Source organism: Trachurus japonicus, chromosome 2, assembly GCF_045865225.1.
Source record: "Trachurus japonicus isolate A0001 chromosome 2, Traja_1.0".
NCBI classification, from domain to species: domain Eukaryota; kingdom Metazoa; phylum Chordata; class Actinopteri; order Carangiformes; family Carangidae; genus Trachurus; species Trachurus japonicus.
Window position 1 is genome coordinate 3,592,498 of NC_140908.1, and position 25,695 is coordinate 3,618,192.

The 25,695-nt window shown below is 43.0% G+C and overlaps 3 protein-coding genes across 5 annotated transcripts in view; 1 reads left to right on the forward strand and 2 right to left on the reverse strand.

Moving 5' to 3' along the window:
* The window catches only part of LOC146990603 (vang-like protein 1), a 59,053-nt gene extending 53,351 nt beyond the window's left edge, over positions 1-5,702 (reverse strand). For 2 of the 3 annotated variants that reach the window (XM_085795858.1, XM_085795842.1), the window contains exon 1: positions 5,516-5,702. The gene's annotated coding sequence lies outside the window, so the exon portion shown is untranslated. Of the gene's footprint in view, positions 1-3,379; positions 3,492-5,515 lie in introns of those variants that run through there. The other variant, XM_085795851.1, reaches the window with a different exon arrangement.
* The window catches only part of znf513b (zinc finger protein 513b), a 179,990-nt gene extending 161,501 nt beyond the window's left edge, over positions 1-18,489 (forward strand). Inside the window, exon 8 of the mRNA XM_085795828.1 lies at positions 18,422-18,489. The gene's annotated coding sequence lies outside the window, so the exon portion shown is untranslated. The remainder of the gene's footprint in view (positions 1-18,421) is intronic.
* On the reverse strand, positions 15,676-16,379 carry LOC146990604 (helix-loop-helix protein 2-like). Its single transcript, XM_085803125.1, has one exon. It carries the CDS (start codon positions 16,338-16,340, stop codon positions 15,966-15,968), a length of 375 nt encoding a protein of 124 aa, XP_085659251.1. The 5' UTR covers positions 16,341-16,379; the 3' UTR covers positions 15,676-15,965.
* Positions 18,490-25,695: the final 7,206 nt, after the last annotated feature.

Sequence of the window (25,695 nt, forward strand, 5' to 3'; positions counted from 1 at the left end):
CTGTAAACACGCTCTACCTTTCACATCACAGCCAATAAACGCCGACAGCGTCGCCGCTCGGCCAGAGTCAATTATCAGCGGCCGACGTGGGTGCATATACACATGGTGACAGTTTGACACCAGAGCTTTTGGACAGTTGCTAATGCCACATTTCAAACGCTGTGATTTCATTTCATTTCCACAAAAAAAAAAACAACCCCAGCAATGTCTTGTGGTTTTAGGTTCTTACACACAGAGAATGTGTAAATATGAGGCCTTTAAGGTGCCGCCAGTTGTTTGTTTCCATAGCTGATCAGAAGTGAACTGAAACTGACCTGAACTGTATGTTTACAGCTCCTGGCGTTTGAATACAAACTGGACCAGTAGCAGAAAAAGCAAGAAGCTGCTTTCTGCCAAAGGAGCACAAAGATATTTTTGATCCAGAGCAGCAAAAATGTATGAAACTAACCGACCTTTATGCAGTTGTTCATGTTCAGGGGAACTCCACCGATGCACATGGCTGACCCAGAACCTCCCGGACTTACTGACCCCACACAACAGATGAAAACACACACAGCAGCGCAGCCCGGTGCCCTCGACACGCTGCGGCCGGTCGCTCAGTCAGAAGTCACCGAACCGCCGAGGCGCTGCCCTGCAAACTGGCCCCGGCCGCTGAACTTCTGAGGGAAGCGTTTACTGCATGAGTGGGAGTCGAGCAGGGAGCACAAAGGCTCCTTCCAGTTTTCCTCTGTAAAACGGGAAATTAAGCGTCTAATGGGCCAGAGAAGATGTTCTCATTTGAAGCCTCCTTTCAGGCGAGCCATTCATCCATTCTTTCTCTTAGCAGAATAGAAGTGAAAAGAACTCCTGCAGCTCATTCACACTCAGCGGAGACTTATCCTGAAATCCCACAGTGTTCGTCTATGACACCAGCTTCTATTGGAAACAACTACGATCACTTACTCACTCCTTCACTTTTAAAAACAACATATGTGTGTGTAATGTGTGTTCGAGATATTAAATTGAGGGATAATGGTGCAGATGACCGGTGGACAACCTCTCCAGCATCACAGCATGGGCTCACGTGCAAAATGCAGGGATTAACACATGTTTATGTAATTACTTATTCATGCTGTGAGGTTCTGCTAGTCACATCTGCATTTGTCATTCATAAAAAAAAACTGAAACTAGCCTGCTCTGTAGTCGTTTCATCAGCATGCGGCTCACTCTCACTCGTCGCCTGCCTCGCCTCCGTAACCATGACGCCCCCCGTCGTCGTAGCATCGCCTCTATCATCACTGAGATAACGCTATCCCCTCGACGACCGGTTCATGCAAAAATAATGATTTCACCTCAGAGAGGAGAGGAGAGGAGAGGAGGTAACCACGGCGGCAGCTGCGTGGTCATGAGGCATGCTGGGACATGAGGGAGCATAAAACAATACAGTGTGGTCACATGCTGGCTGTGGTGCTGCTGCTGTCCACGGCGTAAAGAGTAAATGAGGGCCATTACTTCTGTGGAATTCAATCAACATTCCCGAGTGTCACCGGTTTTAAACGGCGAGACATCCTGTGAGATCTGGGACAAGGGACAAGGAAAGCAGAGACACAACCGCAGAGCAAAGACACAGAGACAGAGACAGAGACAGAGACAGAGACAGAGACGACGACGACGGGCCGAGGTTCATTTCATTTAGGAAATCGCCTCAAAAAACCAGGCGCCAGACCGCTGTCAGCTTCTATCTGCAGTGAGTATGAGGTATGTCTGACTCACACCGCTGTGTTGGACTCACATTTGGCCTTTACCTGTTGCATTTTTGAGCTGGTGTTACTAGGCAACCACGAGAAGCTGGTCCTCAGCGGTCAGTCAATAAGCAAGCCGTTGATGAGTGCATCAGATGTAGTCGCATTGTCTAGTCCTTATGATCCATTCAGAAAAAGCTGAGATAACTACGGCAACAGCTCTGTCAAAATATGAAATAAATGTTAAAGGGATAGTTCAACATTTTGGCAAATTGGCCCATTGCCATAATCCCTATAGTCTAGAATGTGCAGGTCACAACTTGTCTTTGGAGTTGTTGGATTGTGTATTTGATGAGTTTGATGAGGGAAACCAAGAAATCCCATGAGGCTCCGTAGCGTAGCTCTGAGCAGCTCACGGCTCTGTTTCGCTGTTCTAAAAATAGCTTGCACCGACAATTAAAGGTAACGAACCTACTCCCTTTAAAATGTGGTGATACTCAGGGAGGTTCTGAGTCGTGGATTTATGAGAGGCTCATTCACGATGGACAGAAGAGGTTATAGTATCTTTGGGAAGGTTTTAAGTCACATTGAATCCATCTGAATCTAATCTAATCTAAAATGTGTGTATCCGTGTCTGTGTGTTGACGTTTGAGTGAATTATTATTCTGAGAAACGGTGCCAAGTTTGGCGGCAAATTGTGGTTTTGTAAGACTTGTAAAAGACCGCAACCCTCAACAGGTTTTTAAACCCTCTCTTACAAAACAACAATTACTTGGTTACTACAGTTACCAATCTAATTAGTGGCCTGTATAATGAAGCCCAATTACTGAGTTAGCTGGATATCTTTGAGCTTACATGAGACCAGAGATCAGATGACTGGAAGAATATAGTCTCCATTCTCACTGGATCCTAACATGGAAAATCACATTTATTTGGAATATTCTGATATTATTCCGACTCTTTCTATGATTTCTAATTCTATTCCAGTTGTGCAACTGTGTTCTACATGTTTTATCTTGCCGAGCGTCATTTTTTAGATGCCACAAAGACCTTATTTCCCCCCTGAGTATCACTCTTTCATCTCAATTGCCGGGCAGGAAAAGCACAGAGTGAACAGACAGCAGGAAAAAAAATGAGAGTGAAACATTTGTCTGTTTCCTCTCAAGAGACTAACTTTTCTTTACTTCTTTCATTTTCTACAGGAACACTAACACCAGAGGTCAGAGACGTCCAACAACGACAGACAGAACTTTTCATTAAGTTAATAAAGGTGGGGATGAACGAGTCCTTTCTTCTTTCTTCTAATTCGACAACTTGCGCTACATATCACCTGTTTAACAGTTGAACTGTAGTCAAAAGTCAAAGTGTCAACAGTCACTTGAGGCTATTTACCAACTAACCATGTAAACAGTGCGCATGAATGATGGAGCTCAACCTCCTGTTTATCCAAAATCTCCATGGTAACAAGTGCCGGCAAATGCAGCACAATGCCCCGTGGCTGGAATAACTATGACGTCTAGATAAGGAATAAACTCCGGTTCGATATCAGCCCCGACCCTGTTAAATAAAATGTGTTTAACGTCCATCAACGTGCATGTTGTGAGCTCTGCAGGCGAGCAACACCCTCGTGTAGTTGTAGGTACCTCGCACACACTCACCCTGCTCAAGCTCGCTGCTCACACATCTGACAGATCTTGACAGGTGTCGTCATCGCTATCGATGTTCTCTCTCTCTCTCTGCAGCTGTCACACACACCACGGCCACTTTTCTAGGACGGGAAGTGAAGAAGAATTCATGTGCGATGTGATGTTAGTCTCAGCCACAGTATTAAAGCCTTTATAATGAGAGACTTGCACAATAAATGTCGAGGAAGAGACTGTTCTTGTCACCATGCATTAATTTTTCCTCCTCAGATCAGGTGTGAGTTTACAGGTGACTCACTGATGTAGTTTCATTGAACAAAATAGTTCAATGAAAACATCTGTTTCATACATGTGCCAAGGCCGACTGACTACTCATCTTCAAAGTTTCGGATGATGATGAGCTTACTCATGCGCACAGGTTTAATAGATGTAATGAAGTGTAATAGATCTGGGATTCACACATGTCATGTCAGGAAAAAGAACAAACTGCCTGTGTTATGGTCGGGCAATTCAAAGCAGTGGTCTACCTGTAATATTTCAGCAGTGATTAAGATATTCCAAAAGTACTGCAATTATCATAACTGGCGCAAATTACTTATGTCAATCAAAAGTTAGCAGATTAAAGCAGAAGTAAGCGATCCAGTGGTTTTGGCTAACTTCCTGTCAGCAGATGGAGTTAGCAGCCCCCGCCTTCGTCCCTACTCCCTACGTCACCACATTCACGCGCATCCCTTGGCTGCACACACAGAGAGGACCGCCCCTTTATGCCGTTCTCTCTCCTCATTGGATAAAGGTTGTAGGATACAAGGAAAGTTTTCTCCTCAGATTACAGCAGAGCAGAGTGACTGACAGACCCGTGTTTCAGACCAAACACTCTATAGAAGTGATTGCTGTCGGAAGATAGAACGATTTAAGACTTAGGCTATATTAACACAAACATTCAGCTTACTTCTGCTTTAAGCATAAATAAAAAATAATAATTAGTTTCTTTACAGTCACCAACACAATATAGATTTGAGTTATAAGACAATTGGAATAAAGTGTTTTTCAAATAAATAAACTAACTTCCCAGAATGATCAGTAAACTGCAGACAGCCTATGACTGTGGAGTACAGCAGCTAAAACAAGCCACAGAGGCACCTGTTCAGTTTACCTTGACCAACTCTACATGGCTGCAACTGGCCATGCATGTTGTCAATAACAGTAAAACATTAGGACGACGAGAACTGACTGAGTCCACACCTTTTTACTTTACTTTGAAGTGTCTGTGGTGCCGCTGCTGCAGCTCCGGAGCAGGTTTTTCCACCCGGCCCCTGCAGCCTACCTGTGACCCGGACCTAGAGGCAGGAAACTCCCTGGTCTCACCGTGGCCTCGACAGCCCCCCCTCCAGCTCTCCTTCACCAAAAAAAAAATAAAAAATGATACGACCACTTGAAACCCACAGATGACTGTTTTCACACTGGTCTCTCCACTGTGTGCTTCCCGGTGAAAAACCACAGCGTATCCGTCCGCGTCAGCTCCGCCGCCGCAGGTTACAGTTCACGGCTGAGCTGCGGTGCACCGGCCGGGGTTATGCGGCTCCAGTCGACCGTATGCAACATAGTTGACTCTCTCTCTCCCCTCTCCCTCCTCCTCACCCGGTCTCTCAGCGGCTCTGTGAGTTTCAGACAGGGGAAGCCGCTATAAAAACCTATCACCGACCATATAATAATAATAATAACTACATAAGCGGATGGGGAGGGAGGGGGGGGGGAAAAAACCGAACAAATGTAGTGAAGTTCCCCGGCAGTGCAGGTCCAAGTCTGACCGCAGTTTGAGGACATTCAAATGAAGTTGAAAGCGTTTTTTTTCTTTCACACAGGTAGGTAGGCGACACACACACTCACACATTAACACAGCTAAGGGCGTGTTCCTCAGAAAACACACTTCGCCCAACACTAAGCAACAGTTTTCCCCCCTGTGTGTGTGTATGTGTATGTAAAATAGAGCAGACACAGTAACCTACATTTGTGTAAGCGGTCGGTATATCCAGTAAAGACACAGAGCCTCACTGCTCACATCTGCAGGCAGCACACCACACATATGTCAGACAGACAGAGGCTCCGGCGCTATGAAGAAAAAGAAAGAAAGAAAGAAAAAACATAACTCACCTTTTATCGGTGATATCATCCCCCCGTGGTTGATAATGTATCCAGAGGCTGTTAAATAGTTTGGCCCACGGCGGCACACCACGGTCGGCTCCAGGAGGAAGCAGCCCTCGGTAACCGAAGGAATCACCCCGGCCGTCAGGAATTTCACAGGGGGCAGTGCTTCTCAGGAAAAACCGGGGGCTGCAGTACCGAAACATGGCGACAGGGGGCGTGGTGTTCAACACAGGTGGACTCCCCCTCTTCCACCCTCCTGTGTGAGCCTGAGACAACCTGCAGCATATTAACAGTTAATTACAGTGATGCTTCATTGGTTGTATGTTTATTTTCTGTATCACCCTCCAGCAGGAGAAAAGGGACTCTGCAGGAAAAGAGTGAAAATAAGGATAAAAAAAAACAGTAACTACTTGATATTACTTCTTTTTTACTCTTCTTTAGGTTTAATTGTGAGTTTATAGATAGATAGATAGATAGATAGATAGATAGATAGATAGATAGATAGATAGATAGATAGATAGATCGGCTGAGGAAAAACTCCATGGAAACCCCTTTTAACAGGGAAAAACCGGAGAAACCTCAGGGTGAGCACAAGAGGAGGGATCCCTCACCCAGGACGGACAGATGTGCAATAGATGTTGTTACAGACAAGAAAACAGTTTATAGTTTATGACACAGAATGTGGGAAATAGATAGATAGATAGATAGATAGATAGATAGATAGATAGATAGATAGATAGATAGATAGATAGATAGATAGATAGATAGATAGATAGATAGATAGATAGATACTTTATTAATCTCAGGTGTCTCTCGCTCATCCAGACAGTTAAAACAGTTAAAACACAGACCAGTGCATACAGTAAATACATACAAAGCCAGCCTAGTGTGCAGTGTAAGAGCACGTATAAATGTGGAAGTGGAGCTATAGAATAAAATCACAGTGTAAGTGCATGATAAGAATTGTATAAAAGATAAAAGACTGGATAAAAAACTATAAATCAAATAAATAACAACTAATAAAAGAGATCAATAGAAATGATTGCACAGGTTCTCGTCAGTAGCAGGAGAACAAGCCATTAGCTGAGGACGTCATATTATGTCTATTTCTGTCTTTGCTCCCCTGTGTGGAGTATGGGTATGTCCTATAAATTTGTAAAAAAAAAAAATTGTATACAAGATGTAAAATGTTGAGGACATAATGCTGTATGGAATCAATAAAAGAGTTAATGACAAAAAATAATTACAGTGATGTTCAGGAGGGTTATAATACAATACAATAATATAATACAAATACAACAACAATAATAACCTTATGCATAGATTTATGTGTTGTCTTGATGCCTCAGAAACATCAACAGTAGCTGCTATCAGTATCAGTCTCTGTACTCCGAATGTACATAGAATACGGTGAAATATGGAAGTTCTAAGGGCTTTTATTCTGAAATTCCACATCAGATTGGCCTGTTTTTTCTGGGTGTCATCCTGAGGTCTAGTACTATCAGTCTGAAGTGGAATGGTTGAGTAATAACGGGTAGTTTTTAAGAAATATGAATCCTAATGTACACAGAATACGGTGAAATATGGAAGTTCAAAGGGCTTTTATTCTGAAATTCCACATCAGATTTGCCTGTTTTTTCTGGGTGTCATCCTGAGGTCAAGTAGCCTACTATCAGTCTGAAGTGGAACTGGTACAATTTTTGATATCAAATATGTATTTTTTATTTATTTTTTTAGCTTTATTCTCTTTTATTGTATGTGTTGTATGTCTGTTGTTGTGTTGTACATCTTGCCTACGGACCATGAGTCTGAAATAAATATATATACACAATAAAGTGCATTGCAAGGATAAGAAAAAAAACAATTAATGTATCCAAGACAGATACATTACTGTGACAGTGTACCGCGCTCTTTTATCCTGTCCACCAACGCACAAGCATTGTGTGTTTTTTGTCACAGTTCATGAAGCTGAACAATAAACAGTGATTCAACCATTGACTCTCTCTACATACCAAACACAAACAGTGACGTGATAGCAATCTGGGCCCGGACACAGTCTGTGAAAGAAACACAATGAAGTCTTAAGCGGCTTCTTTTAAAAGTAAGAATGTAAACAAATAGTCTTCCACATACCTAGCCTACTTCTCCTTCAATAAAAGCAGAGCACAGACATATTTTAGATCCACATTACATGCATACCGTACCATATCGTATGGTAAACTTACTGTAGGTATTATTGTGGGAAAGGGCCTGGAGCTGCAGCTGTCATCCACTCAGTTTTGGGAATGTGTTTGTGATCTGCGTGCTGATGCCTTGGAAATGCAAACAGTGTTCAAAGGAGTGGTTACAGACCTGGGGTTGCCACTTCCCCGAGGGGTCAGGAGATAAATGTGAGTAATGGAGAAAGTGTTTACTTAAGTAAAAGTAGCGGTCTATAGGCTACAACAGTGTAAAGGCAGACAGCGTATTATCTCTTGAATACAAACTCACAATGATGCATTATAATGTCAAGCATACTGAGGCACCTTTGACCTCAGTCAGTTTATGTGGTTAAATAAAGGTTATACAAACCCAAAGCAAACATATTTACACCCCCACCTATACTGTTTTCACATTTCTTTGTTGCTGCTGCCTACCACTCGTCCTCTATTGTGTCACCGGACAAAGGGGGCACGGGCCGGTCCATTCAGACAACATGCACACATGAAAGTGCAAACAGCACGGCAACAGATGCCTCCAGCAATTACGCAGCTGTATATGAATCAATATTTTCTCCTCCTTTGAAGGGATTTCTCACTCCAACACACACACACACACACACACTCGTAGTTGTACCGCATCCCCTCCAGATTACAATGGAGGTCGTGACTGGGACGTGACCCCTGGGCCTCCCCATGGAGAGCCAAATAAACACCAGTGTTGTGTGGAGGATGGGGGAGGGAAGATGGGGAGATAGGTAGCTATTGTACATCTGCAATTGTGCATCAGTATCTGTAAATAAAATCCAATCACATAGATGTAGTCAGACTGGTTAATTAAACACATTTAAATTGAATTTCTGACATTTGTACTTTAACATTATTATTATTATTATAATATTTAAAAACTCAAATTGTATGTTGTTGTTTAGTACTTTGTCAGAATTCAGTACCACTGCTGTGTAGATAAGCATCTGTGGTGGACAGTAACGGAGTAAATTTACTTGAGTACTGTACTTAAGTACATATCCAGAGGATTTGTACTTTACTTGAGTATTTCTCATAATCCGGAACCAGTCTATTCCCACACCCAGGCATATTTTACAGTACTTATTACTCTTACTTGAATACATTTCCAAGACAAATATTATTACTTTTACTCAAGTTAATTTCTTGGAAGGCTGAAAAGTACTTGTTACTTTCAGGTCTGCTCTTTTTTTTCTTTTTTTTTCTAAAATCCTATTGGACACAAGCTGTGTTTGTCTGTGAAGGAAACCCTAACCCCTAAAAGCAGCACATCAGTGCAGCTGCTTTCAAAGAGTTCATTCTCACAAACAAGAGTTAAAAGCTCCTTAAATTCATTTAGAAAAAATTATAGTAATTCATTGATGTGAAAAATAAGAAATTTACTCTTACTCTTACTTTTACTTAAAGTAAATTTAAAAGCATGTACTTTTGGATACATAAGTACCTTTAAAAGCAAGTACTTTTTTACTCTTACTGGAGTAACATGTCGACTGAGCTACTTTTACTTGTAACGGAGTAAATTTTGACCAGTACTATTTGTACTCTTACTGGAGTACTGTGTCCATCTCTGACAGCATCTGTTTCATTCTGCTGCATCTGCTGCTGTCAAACACCAGAGTTTGAGATCGCTGCGCCACCATGTGGCCGTTCACCGCCATTACGTCACCTGAAAGTTTCCAGACGCGCATCCAAACTCTTCCACGCTGCACACGTGCATGTTCTGTCATTTAGGCATTTAAAAAACAATACAATAATACAATTATATGTGCTTGTTATTTCTATAATTAAAAAAATCTTGTTTTTTTTCTGTAGCCTAAAGCAGGAGGATTTCTATTGGTGATTAGTGCAGACACTTCAGTATCTATATGTTATCTACAAGATCTGTGAATCAATCAGCTGCAGTGAAATCACATTACACAGCTGAATGGGAGCGCGAGCCACCCCTGGCAGCCACGCGCGTCGTGTGAGACGACGAGCAGGCGAGCACGTGCTGACACCTTTTCACGTTTATTCAAAGCGGGACGCGCGCACAGATGGCCCCCATTGAGAGAGGCGAGGTGGGGGCCCCTGAGATCAATTCAATTTGGTGTCCGGAAGATGGATGGATCCCTCCCCAAAGACACGGCTTTTATGAGTTCGGAGGGTTTTTTTTTTTTTTTTTTGGTAAATAGAGGAGAAAAATGAAAGCGTGTGTAAAAATGAAGACGAAGTGGGAAGAGATGCAAGTTGATGAGACCACACGCATACATGCAGAGAGGAGAGCAGAGGATTCAGGCCTCAGCAGGATGAATGTGAGTTTCCGGAGTTTGCAGTCAGCCAGATGAGATTCTCTGCTATGACAAATCAGCTTTAAAGGACCAACAGGCAGCTTTTTCAAAGTAAGAGAGCGTGGTTATGGTTAACAGTGGGCAACGGTGCAGATGGAATGACATAAATAAGATACAGAAATTAAGGATTTTACCAAAAGAAAATCAAAATTCCGGATTTTACTTTTTATTTTAACGTTCACATTTGCCCAATTTTGGATCTAAGACACTGTTCCCAACAGGAAACAGGAAAAAAGTACAGGATGCAAAGACAAGTTACCATGGAAATATTAAAAACACAACGTAAACAGTGACTCTAAAGCATATTGAGACAAGGGCAGCAACAACAACTAACTGATTCTTTGGTTCTCAAGCAAACCAAACAAAACAGACAACTGCAACTGCCCCCATGCAGGGGCCGCGAGCCCCCGGAGCCCCCGGAGCCCTGAAGGCCTTCAGATGAATGGCTTCTTTGACAAGAAGTTTTGGGGTATTTTGATTAATTGCATATTTGTGTAGTAATATGCACAAGAGAATACAATAGAAACTGAAATCAGAGGGCCCTTAAGGCGGATTTTGCATGTTGGGGCCCACAGCTCACGTCTGTCCCAGGACCCCCACTCTCCCTGGGTGGAAGACTGTGAGGAAGACAAAATGTGAAAAATATTCTTGAAGAAAAACTGAACGCTGAGCTCTGGGAACTGGACCAACATCTCCAGACTAATCTTTTCCAACAACAACACTCTCTAATTTCTGCTGTTACACTTATTATTCTGTCTTATCCATAATGATAAAGCGAAAGGAGAGTGATAAATGTTTTGGGGGGAATTGAGATCAAGACGGGGCAGAGATGAGCAAATGAATCATTTTTAGTGATAATGACGGGATTAAAGCAGAGATAAGTCTTCCTTAATGTCTTTATGATGCAGTAATTATACATCTAGGACGTCTCTGGCTGTGTGTCTGCGCCCTCTGAGACCGGGAGGACAGGCAGGGACAGCAGGATGTTGAATAAACTCCCCGTGACTCACAGCCGCCGCAACAAAAGCCCAACAATTGGATTTAAAAGATCTTAACCAAATTGAAACCCAATGAATATCACCATTTTTAACTCGCCAGATTGGGCCTTGTGTATGTGTCTGTGTGTGTGTGTGTGTGTGTGTGTGTGTGTGTGTGTGTGTGTGGCGGGGCCCTAATGCATGCACACACACCTTATGACAGGCCCCCGTGGTACAGATGGTCCGAGCGTGAGCCTGAATGAGAGGGGGACCATCCGCGGCTGCTGACGCATTGTGGGGGGACGTCGTCTTCAATACAGCACTTAATGAGAACAGACTGACTCCTTTTCTCCCTCCTCCTCCTCCCCTCCCCTTTCTGCATCCTCCGTCCATTCTCTTCCTCCCTCCTCCCTCCCTCCCTCCCTCCCTCCTCCTCCTCCCCCTCCGCTCTCTGATTCTCCACTTCTCCTCTCTCCTCTGCCCATTTCCATCTGTTTGGAGACAAAGGGCCACGAGCCAGCTCCAGCTCCGGGACCCTGCTGGTGAAGTAGGCAGGGATAATACGGCCCATCCCGGGGGCTGCATTTCAACACATGGACCAGGGCTTTGTACTTCTGCCTGCACGAGCACCCTTCATATACACACTCACTGGGGGCGTGCACGGCCTTCCGCGCACACCTTCGATGAGGGAGGGGAGAAAAAAAAAGGAAAAAAAGGGGGAGAGAGAGGGAGAGGAAGGGGAGCAGGAGTCGCAATATTGACGGGGGAGCTCTCGCCTTGAACATGAACACTTCCCATAATACCCAACGACGTGGAGAATAAAAGAGAGGGCGAAAAAATGAGGCAGCACAAAAAGCCCCAAATGTTGTTCCTCGTACTGTGAACATATGGCTGTTTGTTGTCATACTCTTTCTCCCTGTCCAATTTACACACAGAGAGTGAGCTCTCAGAATTAAATGGGTGTGTAGTGTGTGTGTGTGTGTGTGTGTGTGTGTGTGTGCTTTGAGTGTATACCTGAATGATGATGAGGAGAAGGATGTCCAAACGCTGATAATGGCTGCTGTATAATCCCCTGCCGTCTGCACACACCTCCTGACATATGGTCAGTCCTCGGCCCCTCCACCGTTACATAAGCCTACGGTGCAAAAAAAAGGGGGGGGGGGTTGTGGTGAAACGTGGCACTTTCTCACACACACATACACACACACGCACCGGCCACACTGTCAGCCAGGCTGTTCAGTGCCCTCAGCAGTTTGGGCTGCGCCTGTCACTTTCCTCTCTCCCCTTGCCCCTTCTGGAGGTTTGTAAAGAATAAATTGAAGAGGACTGATGCTACGGAAGCTTTTGGGGATGAGGAGCACAAATGGCCTTGTAGTGCTTCACGGAGACGTACAGATGGACTCCTCCATTCAATAAGCTTGAGCAGAAGTCTGTCTCCACGCCATGCCAGAATCACAGAGCTTGTTTTGTGTTTCTGAAGAAGACAATCTGTTGATGCAACATATTGGTGTTCTTTTCTTTCTTTCTTTTTCTTTCTTTTCTGTATAAAAGCTTCTTTTTTTAAAAAGCCAGTCCCCAGTTTTGGATTCATCAGGTTTGAACGGTGTAGAACAAATAGAAATCAAATGATTATTAAACATTTCATTGGTTCAAAGTGATGCAAAGTGATGACGGAGCTGGTTTTGTGGCTTGTGTTTGTGATTTATCCGACAGTTTTTTATATACTACACATAATCAATGGAAACATTATGTGCTAATCCTAATCCTAAACCTCCACAAGCAACTACTCATACAGGTCCTGTTAAGGCTGTGTGTATCATCAAGTCAACATTTCATGGACAGCGTGTAATTCCTTCCGTCAAAACTTAAAAATGACTTATCTGAAAGTTTTCCTCAGCCGTAGCTTGTAAAAAAAGCAGCCTTGTCTCTGAACAAACTTTTCTTGACCCCCGTGGGTGCAGCAGCTGAAGGTAAAACTCCAAGGTCAGGCCGAGGACCGACTGTGACTGACAGATGCCACAAAACACACACACACACAAAAAGAGAAAGCGAGACACAGGAGGAGGAGGCCCTTGAGCTGAAAAGGAAAGAAGATTTTTCTAGCGGCCTTCAGGCTGCACCGCTGAAACCAAACCATATCAAACAAGAAACGTGGCTTCGCTACGACCTCACTGCAGCTGCCACACATGGACACAGCTTTATTTCATTTTTTTATATAGTTTCTAATGATACACATTTGACATATGGATTCTGTTGCTCAGTTGGAGCATCTTAGGTGAAGGGTTCGATTCCCAATGGGGCCAGCAATACTCATGCAAAAAAAAAAAAAGATCTAATCTAATCTAATAATCTAATATGGCTCAGATAAAAGCGTTCACACATCCCCCACATCTCCTGTTCTGTAACTTAACAAGCTCTTTATAGCACAATCGATGGGAATAGGCGGATATATCACAAATGAATATAAATATTTGGATCTTTTTTCTTTTTTTCTGCTCATACCATTTGGCAATATTACATCTCAGCGCTCGCTCTCTCATAAATTTCCATCTCTCCCATCCCTCCTCTCTCCCAGGGTTTCCCACGGGAGGTGCCAGACGGCCAGTAATTTGGTTGTCTTGGCTCGTCTGGAGTAACACCTGCCCCCTCTCTGGGGAGGGAGAGAGCCTTTCAGCCAGGAGCACACATGTAGGCTACCACTGCCTTTAGCTGCTGACCACTGTGTGTGTGTGTGTGTGTGTGTGTTACAGAGAGAGAGGGAGAGAGAGAGAGTTTTCTTTATCTGCATGGGTTTCCACTTATTTCATCTTGCAGTTGTGCAGGACTGTGTGTTTACAGTAGTGTGTGTGTGTGTGTGTGTGTGTGTGTGTGTGTGTGTGTGTGTGTGTGTGTGTGTGTACAGTAAGGAGACTTTTCATCTGTATGCTAAATGGGGTTTGCACATGTTTCACCTTGTGTGTGTGTGTGTGTGTGTGTGTGTGTGTGCATGTGTGTGTTTGCACAGCAGACTAAACATGAGGTGTGTCTATGTGTTAAGCCTTCTTCTTATGCGCTCATTTGCTGATTTGCATGTGCATTTACCCCCCCCCCCCCTCTTGCCCCCCCTCTCCCCTCCAACCAAACACCATTGCACGTGTGCGAGTGCAGGCGCCTGACGTCATCGTGTACCATATCCATCATCGCCATCAGCTGTTTGTGTGTGTGTTTGTTTTTCTACATTACAGAGTCAAATAACTTCTTGTTCTAAAATATTTCAAAACAGGAAACAGAATCAGTGTTTTTTTTTTCAAGTATTTCCGTTTTAATTAAAAATAACACCGGAAAATATGAAAAGTTTGTCCATTAGAAACCAGCTGTCACACGATACCTCTACTACAAAAGATCTGCATAAAGCAACAAGTAGCCTACACAACCCTGAAGAGACAAAAAATCTTTGGATAGAGGATATGTCGTTGTTGTTTTGTTTTTTTTCCTTCACTATAAAATTACTTATTGAATTTCGTAATACAAGGCAGAGACAAATAAATAAATAAACCAATCAATCAATCAATCAAAAAATAAGAACATCAAAACATTGAAGATAATAAATTCAAACTATTTTTCGAAATTGTTATTAGTAGTAATTATCTTCTTTTTTTTTTTTTTGGTCACAGCAAAAAAAAAAGAGAGAGCGAAAAAAAGAGGTTTAAGAAACAGTTTGATTCTTTACGTGATTACATTAGAGAAGCATGTTTCTCTTTTTAATTGAATTGAAATTGAATTATTAAGTATTAATATCATCATCCATTGAGCAGCCCGATTCTCATACTTATTCTTCTTCCTGCAAAAACCTCTTAACGCAACAATTTAGGGAGATAATAATAAACATTTATGGGGCCATCGAGCCCCATGTTGAAGTGCTTATCGTTGCTATTGATAGACAACAGACGTGACATTAAAAAAAAAAAAAAAAACTAACAAAAAAAACAAAGATAATGACGTTACATGAAACCAATAAGTTATGCTATGGATTAACAGAAAGTGCCATTTTCAGTAGAATAGAACACACCAGCATCACTTTCAAAGGTCAAGTTCACAGCCTAAAATATAGAAGCAACAAACAATATACATTTATACAGAGAGACGCCGGCCTATGGAATCAACGGAAATAAATTAGCATTAAATATTCAAACACAATTAAATAATAAATAATCCCATACACATTATAAAAAAAATGATTAAGGTCACAATTTTATATGTCATAAGTGGCACTTAACGCAGTGAATCTTTTTTTTTTTTTCCTTTTCGGGAAAAAACGTCATCTAAACTAGATCTAAAGCAGCTATTTGTTTACATCCGTTCACCACCCCAGTGTTGGTGTTTTTTTTATGATCAACATCGTTATTATTATATCATTATCATCATTATTATTATTATTATCATTATTATTATTATTCCACCTCCTGGTCTGGAAAAGGTATTTCTAAATTATTATTAGCCGTTTTTTTATTATTACTTAGTTGTCGCCAACTTTGCACCAGGACTCCCAGCTGTTAGGTATGGCAAAGAGAAGAAGATGTTTGTTGGTTTGTTCTGTCTGTATTTTTTTCCCAGATTTGCTGATTTTGGAATTAAAAAAAAAAAAATAGCCTAAATAAAACTAAAAAAAAAAATCGCAGAGATGCAGCGAGTCCCTGAATCTCACACAGGTATCAAACTGTCACTTTGTGGATTGACCACACACGCAAAGAAAAGAAAAAAGGCAAGGGAAGGGATTAAATATATTTTCCATTGATTGAAATGCACCTTTATGTTATTGTTTTTGCATCTCATTAGATGTTTAGAATTTAAAAGCTAGAAACACCTTGCCATACCCAGCTGACGCCCAGGATGCGTTTGAGTCCAATCTACCAACCAAAGTAGTGGGGTGATGCATGGGGGGTCACTTCTACACATCCAACACGTGATTCAGATAGGAGATGTAGCATATAGCCAGTCTGAGGATCTCGATCTTGGACAGTTTCTTGTCGGGGGGTAAGGTGGGGAGTAATTTCCTCAGCTCCGCGAAGGCCACGTTGAACGCCTCCACGCGGATCCTCTCTCTGGTGGCGTGGGCCGAGCGGTACTTGGCCGTGGCCCTCCGCCTCCTCCGCTTCTCCTCCCGGCTCAGGGGCTGATCGGCTTTGCACTTGGCCCTGTTGTCCTCGCCCTCCGCCGGATCGTCCGACGCGCAGCCGGCCGACTTGAGGCCGCTCAGGATGCTCTCCGGGTCGGACTGAGTCCAGGAGAGGTCGGCCTCCGCCTGGTCCGGACTCAGCATCATTTTGGCTCCTCGGTGTTTGACAGTCGCTCCTCCAGAAGAAACCTGCAGTTTGCACCACAACAACAACCATTAGATACTGATGCATGCTCCTTTATGCCCTCACAAACAGCCCATCACCTCCACTTGTTATTGACCGAAAAGCACAAAGAAACTGCAGAAAAATAAATAAATAAATCTGTGCATGACATGTAATTGTTTTGAGTGTTTTCTGACACCCCGAGGCCCTCAGTATGAGAAACCCCACAGCAGGAGCTTGTGTGGGTGCCAGGGCCCCCCATAAATACAGTCTACCACCATTGCATAATAACATTAAACTCCATCAATAATAAATGGCTGGAAATACAAGGGATGGATCATCTATTAAAGCCTCAGGCCTCAAACACATGCAGCTCTCTTTGGAGTTTTCTTCCAATTTATCTTTTCTTGTTATTTATTATTTGATTTGATTTTTCATTTGAACAAATTAAAAAAAAAAAAAAAAAAGCTAAGTTGTGATGATTTGTGAGGGAGAAACTCCCTCTTTTTTTCTTTTTTTTTTAGTGAATTAACATATTCAGAGTTGGCCATCTGTCACAGTGTGATGAACACATCTGCTTGGCTGAGGCCACAGCGACTTGACAGCATGGAGGCACAAGAGTGAAAAAATAATGTTGACATCTGCTGGACATAAAATTACTAGCTGTTGTTTATCTTTATATATGGGCTAGATTATACATATATAAGAGAAAGTTGAATATAACAGTGAAAAGCTCACCTTGACAAAGAGTTGGGAGGTGAAAATCTCTTGAAGGGAACTTGAAGACGCTCTTGAGCGGAGCCTCAACTCCACATTAACTCATATTCCACCGACTGGACAACCATCAAGTCTCGCAGAGAGCAGCCGCCAGTGTCAGATAGAATTTTTTTTATTACAATAAATAAACGAAAATTATTCTTTTACTTTTTTCCAGCCAGGAGCTTGCAACATTGGAGCTTTTTTCAGGCAAATTGTCTTTTTTTAAAAAAGGCTCCAAAAGTCTTATGAGGGGATTTGAAGAAAAAAAAGAGAAAGAAAAGAGAAAAGTGCTGATAATGATGTGAGCATGGAGCAGTCAACAGCCCCCCCGCCCCTCTATCTGTCTCTCTGTCCCTCTCTCTGAGTGTGTGATCCCGGCGATGGAGAGACAATAGACGGGAGATGAGATGGGCAGATAGTGGAGAAAAGTGCAGCAGCAGCAGCAGCAGCAGCAGCAGCAGCAGCAGGGCTACTCGTCCATCCGAGCCTGGAGGAAGATGTGTGGATGGAGGGGGGGCAAATAAAGAAATAAAATAAAAAAAGAAAAGGGGGCGAGATGAAGCGGAGGCTCTTCCCCGTGTCAGGAATCAGCGGATCGGGAAGGCAGAGCTCTGATAATCCCCCTGTTCTGTCCTCCTCCGGTCCTTTCTTCCACCGAGTGTCATATGCGAGATAAGATCCAAACGATCCCGACTAATAAAGGCTCACTTCAGGGACGGAGGGAACCGAATATATTTGAGGAATGGTATTGTCTAACGCCGCCCCCTCCCTCTCTCTCTCTCTCTCTCTCACACACACACACACACACACACACACACACCTCCCTCTCTCTCCTCACGCCCCTCAGCCCTCGAGCGCTCTCCCCTCCCGTGGGAGTAGTGTAGTGGGCAAAGGGAAAGCAGCAGCAGAGATGTGGAGCCTGATAAAGGGATGGAGAACGAGACAATATAGAAATAAATACCTTTTTTTTGTTGTAATTGTTAAGAAAAAGAAGAAAAAAAAACTAATGATGTGTTTTCAAAGTGCATAAAAGAGAGAGAGAGAGAGAGAGAGAGAGAGGATTTTCAACTTCCTGCATGAGCTGCTTTCAAGTCAGAGGTCCATTGGAAAACGTCTCATTTTTTGTACAGTGATTTTTTTTTCTTTTTCTTTTTTGAAAATTCAAAAACATTTGAGGTAGATGAAGAAAAAGCTTGTTTGAAGAATAAAAGTGCATTTTTTCATATAAAAGTTGTGCAAAATTCAATATTCTGTTCTGCTGTAAAAATGATTCTGCATGTGTAGAACTTCAATTTTTCTAACTGAGGTTTGTTTGTTTGTTTGTGTGTGTGTGTGTGTGTGTGTGTGTGTGTGTGTGTGTGTGTGTGTGTGTGTGTGTGTGTGTGTGTCTGTACCTACACCTGTGGGAGGAACTGACACACACCTGAGTCTGCCTGATTCCAGCTGAAGCCAATTTTGGAAACAGCAACAGTTGAGTGGCGGAGGTGGAGGTGGATAGTAGAAACATTTCTTTACTTCATTTACTTTTAGTCTCTGCTGTTGTCAACTTCTGTCATTTTACTGTTGTGATGACAGAACAGAAGCAGTCTGAATGAGATATTTGTGTTGTTTTAACTCACGGAAGAGAATAAAAGTGTTAAATCCTTCAACAAGATGTTTGTTTCTGCTGATTCATGTTATCTGGCTGCTTCAGTCTAACAGTGACTCATCATATATTTGCTGTATAAAACTCTGCTGTCCTTCGCTGCACCTGTCACACCCAGTGGTGGACAGTAACGGAGTAAATTTACTTGAGTATTAGATTTCTTTGGTACTTATTACTCTTACTTGAATACATTTCCAAGACAAATATTTTTACTTTTACTCGAGTTCATTTCTAGGAAGGCTGAAAAGTACTGGTTACTTTCAGGACTGCTCTTTTTTTTTTTTCTTTTTTCTAAAATCCTATTGGACACAAGCTGTGTTTGTCAGAAGGAAACCCTAACCCCTAAAAGCAGCACATCAGTGCAGCTGCTTTCAAAGAGTTCATTCTCACTAACAAGAGTTAAAAGCTCCTTGGATGCAGGACGCTATACTTTCTTCTGTTTTTTTTAAGCAACTTGATGGATGCACAGAAGTTTCTCCTCCTCCTCCTCCTCCTCCTCCTCTTCCTCCTCCCATCATGCATCTCTGTGCCCGGTGGCACCACCAGCGACGGGTCGGGGGGGGGGCACAGTTCCAGAGGAGGGGCAGTGGCCAGTAAGTGTGGGGACTAGCTGCGCCTAACGAGGTGATTAAAACGATAAGGGGAAGCACGGATGACTTGCCGTGGCCTGCAGCCACCGCCGCCGCCATAGCTATTGCCACCACACACACACACACACACACACACACACACACACACACACACACACACACACACACACACACACACACACACACACACACACACACACACACACACACACACACACACACACACAATGAGAGAGCGAGAAGTACTACCACAGTGCCAGAAGCTCCATAATCAGTGAAAACTCAGCATGTGTGTGAGAGAGAGACACAGAGAGAGAGGGAATGTGTGTGTCTGTACATGTGTGTGTGTGTGTGTGTGAGATGACGGACAGCTCGCCCTGGGCTCCGGTCGGGTCCGTGCAGTGTGTGTGTGTGTGTGTGTGTGTGTGACACAGAGAGACTCACAGCAGGGTGTATCAGAGACATGTCAGGACCAGGAGACAGAGGCCTCCTGACAGCTGGAGCCCATGGACACACACACACACACACACACACACACACACACACACAGTACACACACACACACACACACACACACACACACACACACACACACACACACACACACACAGCCTAATTGCTCCACAGACGGAGAAGTGGAGATGCTCTGCGTGGCCCAGACCCCTCCTCAGCCCTGCGAGGCCCTCGGCCAAACACATGAAGGACCCCTCCAAGGCTGTTTAGTTTGTGCCTGCTGCAGCTACATCCCCCAGCTGATGTGATGTGGCCACTCTGGAGACGGCGAGGCCAACTGCAGGGCGGCTCCGCTCAGGAAGGATGATGACGTCCGCTTTAGTCATGACGCTGCCGAGAAACCATTTGTGGAGAAAATGACTCGCTGGATAGAAGCTATGTATATACAGTATAAGCACCTGACCTCTCATGTTCCAGAGAAAACAAATAAAGAGTGGCCAGAAACAGACAGAAAACTAAATAAAAGAACCTCTTTTTTATTTTAGCAATAACCAAAACAATCCAACTCCAAAATTAGGAGACAGAAAGAAAAACGTTTGTGTGTGTGTTTCATTTCAGGAGCCAAAAACGTTAGATGGAGTTGTTTTCGAGGTAAATGCAGAGACTGGTTGCCGAAAAACTGCCCTCAACAGGAACGCACATCAGTGGTTTTGCATGAATTTCCCTCTAAAACAACTCTGTCTGGTAACGTTGTGTTATTATCTCATAGCGTGGTGAATGTGCAGGTCACAACTTGTCCACCAGAGCGTTTTGGAGTTGTTGGATTGTGTATTTGATGAGTTTGATGAGGGAAACCAAGAAATCCCATGAGCCTCCGTAGCGTAGCTCTGAGCAGCTCACGGCTCTGCTCCGCCGTTCTAAAAATAGCTTGCACCGACAATGAAAGGTAACGAACCTACTGCTATGACTATAGGGATTATGGCAATGGGCCAATTTGCCAAAATGTTGAACTATCCCTTTAACCGTTTTCCTCCATAAACAACTCAAGTTCCCTCTGTGCTTCAAACCACCAACCTACAACTGCACATTGAGCCCCACTGAGAGCGATGTCTGACCTTTATGCTGCATATATTCATGATTATAAAAAAACAGGTGTACAATTTCACTCCATGATTATTACAGCCAAGAATTTGCAATAACAACTATGGATATGATATAACACAACATGATACTTTTTTTTTCCAAATACATAAATAGAAAGTCATGGGTTTCTGGGAGCACAAAGTTTTGTGTGTATTAAGTTAGAGACAGCGCAGTTGCGTATTAAAAAGCAGATGAGACTGCTTGGCACTGGCAAACTTTGAAGAAGCAGGTACTATGGGCAGGGGTGAGTCTAAAAAGAGGAGGCATCACATCGCTTAAGAAAAACACTGACGAACAGAGGAAAAAAAATCCACTAAAATATTCCACTGATTGAAGCTGCAGCCTCACGGCCACCTGCTCCGCCTCGTCCTCCCTCCCACAGCAGCCTCACCTAACTGGAAGCTACCACCTGCTCAGGTAAGACAAACAAACTGATAAAATGTTCAAAAATAATAATAAAACAGGACATAACGATGCAAAACCTGTTTCCACCCGACTGAGCAGCTGATCAGAATAAAAATAAAGAGATCAATGGATCAAAAACCTGTGAAACATGAAACATCAGCAGCAAAACAAACCTGCTGCACAGCAACACTGAAGGGAAACCGACCTTTGACCCCCGGGATGTAAAACATAATCAGTTAAGCAGGTTTAGGTGACCATTGACCTTTGACCTTTGACCACCACATTCAGCTCTGAGTCCACGTGAGCCAAATTCCCAAAATGATATTGAGACGTCATATTCAAGAGGCTTTATGAGGTCACAGTGACCTTGACCTTTGACCTCTGACCACCAAAATGATTTGAATCCAAGATTATATATTTTTTTATCAAACAAGAAATTCCATTAAAACATGACAGCGCTCTGACGTTGAAAACATCCTAACACACGGTGAGCAGCGGTTCAATAGCGTTTCTGAGATACAAACACACACACATATACACACACACTGGCAGAACCAGTCTCGTGCATTCATGCAAACACATTAAAGAAACATTTTCAACCTCCCTGAGCGTTTTGAACGCCAACCTGAGCCCTGGCGGTTTGAAACCAGTTCAGAGAAACAGATCCGACTGTTGGTTGATGTATCCCTTTAAAGGGATAGTTCACCCAAAATTCAAATTTCACTCATTATCTACTCACCCTCATGTGGACTAAGGGCTGGGAGAAGTTTCAGAGTCCTCCGTGCCTTCTCAGAGTTACGGGGGGGTCCGTGCAGCAGTATTTGTCCATATAATGGTTGTGAATGGTGCCCACTTTTCTTTGTCCAAAAAGACACTTTTCTTTGTCCAAAAAGACACATCCAAAAACTTCTCCCAGCCCTTAGTCGACATGAGGGTGAGTAGATAATGAGTGAAATTTGAATTTTGGGTGAACTATCCCTTTAAAATAAAAAAAAAAAACAGACCACCTTAGGAGCGTGAGTGTAGTCTGGGTGGAAACGTCCTCTTACTGTGCTTCCTGTAATGACTCAGAAGTAGCAGACACACAGGAAAGGAGCAGATCGCTGATTTATGATTATGATTATTCTTTGCAGGGCTTATATCACCGATCCAGCTGAGGCCTAATATTGCAGCGTTTCACAGGAAATAAGATGCAAATTTGAAACCTTTTTTTTTTCTTTTGGGAGACAGGTTCAGACTGTATTCTAGACTACAGATCTTTTTTTTCTTCTTTCTTTCTTTGAGTAGGTGGACGTCATTTTAAAGAAGCTGTCATCAAGAAGTCGGCAGGTGAGACGTCTGTGATGGAGTTGTTTCTCTAATCAGTCAGAGCTCAGTAGACCCCGCAGCTGTCTGACTGGCTTGTTGCAACAAAAAGAAAACGAGAGAAAAAAAAAAACACCTTGAACTCATGTGACATATTCCCACCTGTCACCTATCACACACACACACACACACACACAGAGTTTGAACATTCCCAGAGAGCAGTGGGATGGAGCTGTGAAATGGGAAGGATTAGTCACTTTGTCAGGAGATGTATGAGGCTTCTCTCAGGTGGACGGCGAGCCACAGGGGGCGTGTGTGTCTGTGTGTGTGAGAGAGAGAGAGACAGAGAGAGAGAGAAGGAAGAAATTAGAGAAGAACAGACGAGTGGAGGTGCAGAAATGAAGACAAAGAGGGAGAAGACGCAGTTTGGAAGACTGGAGGTTGGCTGTACCTTTGATTACAGCCTTGAAGAGGCCTTTCTAAACAAAGTGCTAAAATATCAGCAGCTGAAGCAGACCATCTCTCAGCTATGTAAACTTTTAGTTTTAGCCTCCCTAAAAGAAGAGCTAAACAGTTTGATGGTTTAGATGTGGTTCTGAGGTCAACAACATCTTAGACATCCTTTAGAAAGTTACTGAAAAAACACCTTATGTCATAACCTTCAGTGTTATTTTCCTGTTAATGTTAATTATGCATCCTTCTTTCTTTCTTTTGTTATTTGTGTTTTATAGTCTGTTGGTTTTTATTTTATTTGGTTTATTTTTTGGTTGGTTTTATTGAGTTTTATTTTGGTCTTATTTGATTCATTTTAATCTCTTACCCCCGAGCACTGTTGTCACTTTATATGTCGCATGAACTGTGCTGTTTGCTTGTCTTTTAATGTCATGTAATTCACTGCAAACAAAATTTACCTGAGGGTACAAATAAAGTAACCTTTGACCTTTGACCTTTGATAGTCTTTCTATGTTGCACTGTACATTTTATTGTTTATTCTGAATTTTTCTATGCTGTATTTCTCATTGTTTGTCTTGAGTTTCATGTAATTCTAGTGGAACTTTGTACAAGCCTTCCAGGCTTCATTTCCTCCTTGCACTGTTTTAACTTGTGCTAAATAAATAAATCAAATCAAATTAAATCAAACAGTTAGCGAGGTACTGCTCCGTATCGGCTTATTATTGGAATCCGCTCAGTCTGGAGGAGACAATGTTTTTTGTATCCTGAATGACGGCTGCTTTCTATCTGACCTGTAGGTCATCATATATGTAACTGTGTTCATCCACCCAGACGCTTTGTATCTGACCGACTCTTGTTATTTATTATTATGTCCCTTGTGCAATAACCCTTGTACTTTTTTTTTATGTGGGCATAAATAAATATTTCAAATGTCAAAAATCTGACGGTGATGTAACTGGACTCTCGTCTGCATGCGGTGTGTGTGTGTGAACGCCAACTTGCCCATGTGTTGTGTTGTGTTGTGTCTTTTCTTCCAGGGGTAGTGAAAATATATTAGGCAGTGGCCTGGACCCTGGGTGGAGGGGGAGGAAGGGAGGAGGAGGGGGGAGGAGAGGGGTGGGGGTTGTTGGTTCAGGCCTGAACAGGAGGTGTGGGATCCAGAAAGCTGGGGGTCCCATGTGAGAATGTGGCCATCGTCAGCGCTGCCGTGGCAGGCCTCGGCGCCATCTGTGCTCCCAGCAGGACGCCCAGCGCGCTCACCGCCACCCAGACACATATGGACACACAAAGGTGCTCACTACTTTCCCTCTCATGGACAACACGCAGCCACGCACACAGACACACACACACACTGGGGAGCGAACAGCGCGACGGGAGGAAGGATGACGAGTTTGTTGATTGCGCAGCGAACAGGATGATAGCGTCTTGTTGATGATGCTGACATAAGTGCGATGACTTGGGAGAGCGAGAGGAGGCCTCGTTACTCAGCAAACAACCCAGCTGTGCTCTGAAAATCACACACACACACACACACAGCGCTATGTCTCATTACAGTAAAAACATTGCATTGTATATTGTTTGCCGTAACCAGGAATTACAAGCTGTTCGGGAGGAGAAACACAAATTCAATTTAGATTTTAAATGAAAAATGCAGCTACTTGTAGCAGAGACATAAAGCCAGTGTCTGACTCTAACCAATGGGAGTGAGCTCACGGTCTTGAGCTGTGATTCATTACCAAGTGAGAAAGTCTCATCTAACGCCAGGCAGAAAAGATAATAAGCCGTTTTTCTAAACCGTTTGTTGTTGCAGTTTCTACAGCAGTGGTTTTTTGGCTCTTGACTTCATTTTGACATCACAAATTCATGATCGCCGTCAGTTCAGATATTTTTATATGCTGCATTTTGTTTGAACTTGTATATTCAAGAAAGTGAAAGTATAGTTGTTTAAGATTGTGTGTGGTGTTTTTAATCAGAATTTTAAAAAGAATAATAATTAGTTAAAAGAATATTTTTATCAGTCATTTTTTAAAAATAATTTCAGGCGACCCCATTTGAACTCCAGGCGACCCTACATGGGGTCCCAACCCCAAGGTTGAAAAACACTGCACTACAGTAAATAGTTTGTCCCCTTTTTCTACACTATCCACCTTTTTCCGAACGTCAAAAACGTAAACCGGTTTTGCTCTTCCGGTGGAATTTTATGTTTACGTTTCCATGGTTTTGATAGTCGCGGTAAATGCATGGATTTTTTTTTTTTTTCCCAATGAAAATCTGTAAAACGCTTGGATCATCACACCAGCTTTTAACAGTGGATATCACACAAATTGACATCCGTGTTAAAAGCCAGCGTTAATAGATCCATACGTTTACCGCAACTATGACAACGACTGAAAACCATGGAAACGTAAAACGTACAATTCCACCAAACCGGCAAAACCGGCTTCCGGTTTTGACCATAGATGACGTTTGGAAACTTGTGGACAGAGTATCAAAGATGGCCGCGGCCTCGGTGATGTCACCTCTTCACTCTGAGCTCATCCAAAACTGATCAGCCGAGCAAAAACTCCAGCAACTTTCTCCCTCCTG

Coding starts and splice junctions, on each gene's coding strand:
- LOC146990604 (XM_085803125.1), bottom strand. CDS start 16,340: ATGATGCTGAGTCCGGACCAGGCGGAGGCCGACCTCTCCTGGACTCAG.